General features: G+C 66.7%; 1 protein-coding gene across 1 annotated transcript in view; it reads right to left on the reverse strand.

The window, feature by feature from the left end:
- SH3TC1 (SH3 domain and tetratricopeptide repeats 1) overlaps nucleotides 1-6,846 on the reverse strand; it is a 24,281-nt gene that overhangs the window by 15,497 nt on the left and 1,938 nt on the right. Inside the window, exons 3-10 of the mRNA XM_077750375.1 lie at nucleotides 6,829-6,844; nucleotides 5,233-5,307; nucleotides 3,832-3,959; nucleotides 3,247-3,352; nucleotides 2,344-2,490; nucleotides 1,719-1,911; nucleotides 899-975; nucleotides 16-211 (exon numbers count right to left, since the gene is read on the reverse strand). Coding sequence (XP_077606501.1) covers nucleotides 16-211; nucleotides 899-975; nucleotides 1,719-1,911; nucleotides 2,344-2,490; nucleotides 3,247-3,352; nucleotides 3,832-3,959; nucleotides 5,233-5,307; nucleotides 6,829-6,844 — 938 coding nt within the window. The remainder of the gene's footprint in view (nucleotides 1-15; nucleotides 212-898; nucleotides 976-1,718; nucleotides 1,912-2,343; nucleotides 2,491-3,246; nucleotides 3,353-3,831; nucleotides 3,960-5,232; nucleotides 5,308-6,828; nucleotides 6,845-6,846) is intronic.

Consider the following 6,846-nt stretch of genomic DNA (forward strand, 5'->3'; position numbering starts at 1 on the left):
GCCTCAGCCACTCACTCGGACACTTGGCCCTGCACACTGATGACACTCGTCCGCACAAACCCGACCTGGCCCGAGGCCGCGTGCCTGCCCAGGCACCAGGGCAGGCCGGGCACCCAGGCGCCCAGGATCTCGATGGCATCGCCGCCTCGGAGGGTCATCTCTTCAGGCCCGGAGCCCTGGTAGTCTGCCACTGCTGAGGCCAGGCCCACGGCTGCGGAAAGAAGGCCGCAAGGTCAGTGCTGGGGGCGCAGCCTGGGGGGCTCTGATCCAGGACCAGGTGGTCGGGGTGGCCCCGAAGGGTGGCCCCTGCACCCAAGGGGCTGGACGTCTGGGGGACCCAAGAGGGGGGCCTTTATCCACCCAATGAGGATGGGAAACTGAGGCCCAGGGCCGTCCACCGCCAGGGCCGCCCAGGCAGAGGCAGCTGTAAACATACACCCCTCTCCCGCGGGGCCTCACAGCCACCTCGCGGGCCACAGGGCCACCCCAGCGCCAGCCAGCTCGGGGAAGGGCAGAGAGCACCGGGCCGGGAGCCCAAGTCAGAGGCCCACGCTGGCTCCTCAAGGGAACGAGACCGTAGCCTCCAGATCCTCCGTGAGCTCACACGGCAAACTCGGCCGGAGCCTGGCCCGCCCGCCCAGCGGTGCTCCGAGGTGCTCTGTGAACGGGACCCTCGCGGCTCCCTGGAGGCGGTGACAGGGACCCAGCTCGGCCCCGCCGCACTGTGTGAACCGAAATCCGGACCAGCTGGGGGCCTCTCTGAGCCTAAGTTGTCACAACGTGAACTGGAGCGGATTCTTGCCTCCCCTTTTGGCTTGGGGAGGATTCAGTGTGAGCACAGAAGCTTCCAGAATGCCCACCCCTTTCCCAGGGGAGCAAGGCCAGCGAAAGCACTTACCCATCAGTGGAACATCTGATGTCACGGGGCCACACATGGAGTCATCAATGGGGTCCCAGGGGACCCTAAGAGCCCACCTGGAGGGGACAGGAGAGGGTCTCAGAGGTGAGGCAAGTGGACTGTGTAGACTGGAGAAGTCAGCAGCACCCAGGGACCCCAGCAAACTGCACCACCTGCCACCAACTACACACACACACACACGCGCACACGCACACATGCATGCACACACACGCCTGCCCCGGGAGTCCCGTGCCACCCAGCTCAGGTGCCCCTGAGGCTGGCATCCTGAGACACATCCCTCCATTAGCCCAGGACCGAAGCCAAGCCATTGCCAGCTATGTCAGCTATTTCTAAACATCAGGTCATCGAGTTTCTCTCTTTGCTCTGGCCGCCAGGAGGCTCCAAGCCAATCAATGCCCCACGTTCAGCTCCCGAGCAGGGACTTGTGTGCTCCCCAGGCTTTCTCTGTCTCAGTTTTCATCTGTACAGTTTCCCACGTGCCTCCTCACTGCGGGGGCGCGTTATGCGCTCGCTCCCCCGACAGCTTTTCAGAACAAATCAGAACAGGAAGCAAGAGCCCGCGCAGCACACTCTCGAGCCATCGCAGGCCAGCCCTGCCAGGGGAGTCCTCGTGCGATCCCGAGCCGGGCTCGTCTGCCACGGCCACACGCCGGGAGCAGCAGATCAGGGTCAGGACCAGGTGTGCTGGAGCCTGTGCGGCCCCTCTGGCCCGCGGACGGACCAGCGCCTGGGCGTGGGGACGGGGGGCTGATGAGCCGCAAGACTGGCGACAGGCGGAGAAATGAAGGTCGGTACCTACTGATGAAACGGAATCAAAGGTTCCGGAGTGGCCGCCGCGTCCTCGGAGCACGTGCCGGGGCTGGGCGCGGCGGAGTCCAGGGCGGCCTCTCCCTGGGGGGCTCCCGGGGCTCGCCTCAGGGGCTTCGGGCCTGCACCCCGGGGGCCGGTGGTCACCCTCACGCGGTGGTCAGGACACAGGACAAAGAAAGGGCCTTTGAAGAGAAAGAGAGTGACCTTCAGTGTGGCCGGGCACAGGCGGCCGACTCACCCGTCCCCGCCAGGCCACACGCGGGGTCCCCCGCCCCCAGACGGCAAGGCCGGCCCTGGCCTGGGGTCCCAGCTCTGCTCACACCTGCCCGGGGAGCCTCACTCAGCCTCAGANAAGCAGGAGCCCGGGTCAGGGCCCCGGGACGGTGGTGCGCAGGCAGGAACCCTTCTTCTGTTATTTCCTGGGGGCCTGACCAGGTCTTTCCAGCAAACGACAGGGCCTGGGCACTTCGTGGCTGGGGTCCCCCCCGTACCCCTCCCTGCACGAGGCCCCCGTCAGCCCCTGCGAGCACGCCGAGCCTCCAGGACCCTCCCGCGGCCCCCACGGCCCCAGCAGGAGGGGAGCCGGCCAAGGTCGCCGTCACCACGCGGCTCACCCTCCTGGGCGAGGAGGCTCTGGTGCGTCTGCGCCAAGGCCTCCTGGTCCACGTGCACTCGGATGGCCGTCTCCTCGTCTTCGCTGGGCGCAAGCAGCCAGAAGGCCTGGTCCACAAGCAGGTTTTCCAGGCAGTGGTGAGTGAAGCCTGGGGGGGGCCAGACAGGCCTGGTGACCGGCTGGCCCCCAGAGGGAGACTCGAAGCCTTCACGCCCCGGCTGGTGGGGGTGGGGCAGCCCCGCCCTGCCCCGCCCTGCCCTGGGGACCCACGGTTCCGCTCCAACCCGGCAGCCCCAGGTCTAACCATCTGGGCTGTGAGGGCACCGGCCGCGACCATGGGCGACACAGTGCACGTGTCTGACCCTCAGCCTCCCGGTCTCTGAGACGGGTCAGGAGCATCCGAGATCGAGGGTGCGGGGGGTTGGTAGAGGCCCCGCGCTCGGGGGGCGAGACGCTGCTGCTCTATTGTCCCTTCTGTCCATCCTCAGACCCAGGTGCTGGAGCAAGGCCCCAAGAGGTCGCGCCAGCCCCCCGCAGATGCCTCCCAACAGCCTGGGGGCGCTTTAGGAAGAAAGCTCTTTGGTTGAGCTGGAAATAACCGGATCTGTGCTCAGCTGGTGTGAGCTCAGCGTCCCTGGAGGTGTGGCCGCAAAGCCACCCGCAGGAGGGCGCAGCGCCGGAAAGGACTGGGAGCGCGGCCCAGATGTCGGCCCAGACGGGCGTGCCTCCGCGCCCCTCCCGTCCCCCATTCCTCCCCAAGAGCAGGTGAGCGAGGCCTCCTGCCCAGGCCATTGTGACCGACCCTGACCTGAAGTTAGGTGTGTGACATCACGTGCTAGGTGTGGGACACGTGTCCTCGAGGCGGGGGTCCCCGTAACCAGCTCCGGGAGGGTCACCTCCTTACCAAGAGCGTGGTAGGTGGAGAACTTCCAGATCTCTTCGAAAGTCTTAAACGTCACCACAATCCGAGCCTGGTCACTGTGGATAGATAGCAGCCTGGCCGATAACTCCTTATGGGGAAGACAGAGCCGGGGGCCGTCAGGCATCCGACCACCGGGGGGGACAGGGCCACACAACAGAAACATTGTGCAGAGGTGACCCAGACACCTGCTCTGTGGAAGCACAGAGCCGATCCCTTCACAGCCAGAGGCCGGGGCCTCCAGCAGGCGTGGCTCCCCAGTGCCAAGTTCGGCTCTTTCCCTGAGCCCCTGCGGGCTCCGTGCTCTGCGCTCCCCGCACCGCCCCCCGCCCCGCTCTCTGTGACTCCCCGCACCAGGGACAGCAGGCTGGCTACCCGGCGCTCCACTGACAGATGGAAAACGGAGGCCACTCTGCTTATCTGGGGTCTGCCGCTGTGCTGATGCCCACATGCCGCAGGGACCTCCTCCTCCTCCCGGGGCCACCCCAGCCCCTGTCCCTGCTCTCAAGCCTGGAGCCCCCGCACCTTTGCTCACACAGGCTCATTTCCACCCAGAGAAGCCAGACTCACCCCCAGCACGCTGGCCACTTCGCGGCTGTCATTTTCCAGCAGGCGGAGCCGCGCCCGCACCATCTGCTGCAGGCCGGGGTCCGGCAGCCCCGTCTTCCTCCGCACGGCCAGCAGCTGCAAGGTCAGGTCTGGGAGGGACAGCGGCCGGCGAGCACTCAGCAAAGTCAGAGGACTCAGCGTGGCCTCCAGCCCCGAGCTCTCCCACCGCCGAGCCCCAGACAGGGGCCTTCGCGCTCCAGCAGGCACCCACAGGCACCCCAGAACTCACCGTCCTGTCCCCCAAACTGACTCTTCTGCCTCTTTCCCGTTTCCAAAAGGGCCCCAGCCCCCATCCTGCACAGGGACACCTCCCTGCACCACACAGTGCCTGGGGCCACCAGCGAACTGCAAAACCAGGCCCAACCCCCCTCGGCACTCCTCCCCAGGGCCCCGGGTCATGCCCCTGGGCCACTGTCCGGGCCCCGCCCTCCCTGTGGACTGTCCTCTGGTCCATGGAGACCAGAGGATCCCCTGACACTGAGCTCTGGCTTGCTGCACGCCCCAGCTCTCAGCCGCCCCCACCCCCAGGCATTTGTCATCCAATGTCCTGAAGGGCTGCCACCAGCCACGGGGGGCCATGGTACTCCTGAAATGTGGCCAGTGCCTCCGTGGGAACTAGATTCTAAGTTTTATTAAGGTTAAATGTAAACATAAACTGCGTCGCTGTATCGGACCGCACACCTGTGGCTGCTGTTCCGGACCCAAAACCAATCTGCCGCTTGGCCCCCACGCCTGGGCGCCCCGAGTGACCACAGGCAGTGCTGGCCGCGCAGAAGGGACAGGCTTCCTGCGCCACCGCAGCTGGGGGGCAGGGGGTTTTCACTGCCCCCTCTCCCTCCACCACCTGGGGCGGCCCCCCTCCCTGCACCCTGCAGAAGGTCCGCTGACCCTCGGAGCCCCCTCCCCAGACGTCGGTCCCTGGCCGCCGCTCCTCCCTCTGCGTCCCTAACACAGCTGTGTCCCACCTGCGACCCCTCCCCCGAGTGGCACTTCCCCTGCATGTGGCCCAGCCTCCCGGGCCATGTCCCCTCCAAACACAGACCCCGAAGAAGCCCTTCCCAAATGCAGACAAACTCCAGGCCCCAAGCGGAAATGCAGAGTCCTGGGCCCGACCCCGCCGGGCTGGATCAGAACCCGGGCACAGGACCTGGCCATCCGCACGGAAGCAGTCTCCTCACCCGCCAGGGACCCCCAGGCAGGAAGTCGGGGCACCACACTTTCAAAATCCCTGGGTTAGACATTCCCAAACCCACGGGCCATGGGAGAGGGAGGCTGGGCGCAAGGGGGGACGCCCGGGGACCCCACGTTCCCATCCGGCCCAGACCGAGCCCCGCGGCGCCACGTGGCTTCGAGGACGTCTACCTGTGGGGCAGGCTCCCATGTGGCCTGGAGGGGTCCCAGCAGCCGGCCCAGGGCCACCAGCGGCGGGAGAAGCATCTGTAACACAGCACATTTGGGGGATCGGGGTCAGAACGGGCAACTCGCAGCTGTTCAGGCACAAACCCCCCAAGTCTCCTGGAAGGAAAGAGGGGTGTCCGCACGCCTACCAACCCCCGGCCTCCCGAGTTCTCTTCCTCCCGGTCACACAAGCCCGAGGGGACAAGGACGGGTGGGGTGAGGGTCTCCCTGCGCTCTAACACCTGCCCCCCCGCCCCCGGGGCTTAGCGGCTTCTGAAAACAGCACGAGTGTGTCATCTTGCTGTGCTGGAGTCTGGAAAGCTCTCAGTGGCTGAAATCCCAGCATCTGCAGAGCCGGTTCCTCCTGGGGGCTCCGGGGGGTGGGGGTGGGGTGGGGGTCTGTCTCCAGCTTGTCCGCCCCCACCTTGTTCTGTGATTTTCCTCCGACTTCAGAGCCAGGCAGCCTCGGTGTCTCTGATTCTGGCCCTGAGCTTTCCCCCATCTCAGGCTCCTCAGCTTGCCCCACCCCCAACCACTTCTGCCAGACGTCCTGGGGAGTAGGATGGGGACTTCTTTGGGGCCACCGTTCTGCTGACCCCAGAGGGGAGGCGACAGCCCGGGGGGACCCCAGAGTCTGGGGCAGACAGGGCTGTGTCCCGGTCCGTCTGTCCCAGTCGCTGACCGAGGGTGAACCGAACCCCCTCTCGGCCCTGTGAGGTGGGTGGGGCGCGGCCGGCAGCCCAGCCAGGGTTCCGGAGGCACCCCGAAGGGCAGGGTTGGCGGAGGGGGCTCACACGGGGGCCAGAGCGCAGGTCGGGCTCCGGAACCGAGCGACAGCCCGGGCTTCTGCTGGCCAGGTGGGCGTCAGCACCCAGGGGGGCCACCCTGGCCCTTCCACGTCCCACACACCCGGAAGGTGTGTACATCCACAGGATGTGCCTTGTGAAGCTCCGTTCCCATTCTCCCAGTGCACCCAGCGTTCCCTGGGCCGAGCCCCAGCAACCAGGGGGAGGGAGGAGATGCGAGGGCAGGGGAGTGTGGGGAGGGCAGGAGGTACAGGCTGTCCCTGCCTCGGGGGGGTCTGCCCCCCTCCTTCCCTCACCCCCAGGCACAAGGAGGTAGGGAGGGGGGTCCTGGAGATCACCTCGGGTTTCCAAGTGGGGAAACTGAGGCCCAAGTCAAGCATTGGCCAGTGACAATGAGGATGACAGCTGGCCCCCTCGTGTGCCCACGTCTCGGGGTTCATCTTCCCAGCCCGGTCCTGGCTGGCCCCTGGTCCCCTCCCAGGGCCGTCGCTGCCTCCTCGGGGACGAGGCTGTCCCATCCTGAGCCGCCCCAGGGCTGTCTGTCCTGAGAGGACTGCGGGGACGCAGAGGTTTGTGACAGAGCCGTGCACCAGGGCACAGCCATTCTAGAACTTTCCCAGGCCCTCCCCCGTCACCATGCCAGTTTGTGTTATCACGGACACGCAGCCCTGAAAAATCACTGGCTGGGCCCCGTCCCCGTCCCTCCCTCCACGGCTGCGTCGTGGGCGGCTGGCGGACGGCGCACTGTACTCACCGCCCCTGCCCGGAGCCT

The sequence above is a fragment of the Crocuta crocuta genome, unplaced genomic scaffold (genome assembly GCF_008692635.1).
Source record: "Crocuta crocuta isolate KB4526 unplaced genomic scaffold, BGI_CrCroc_1.0 scaffold179, whole genome shotgun sequence".
In the NCBI taxonomy this organism is placed as follows: Eukaryota; Metazoa; Chordata; class Mammalia; order Carnivora; family Hyaenidae; genus Crocuta; species Crocuta crocuta.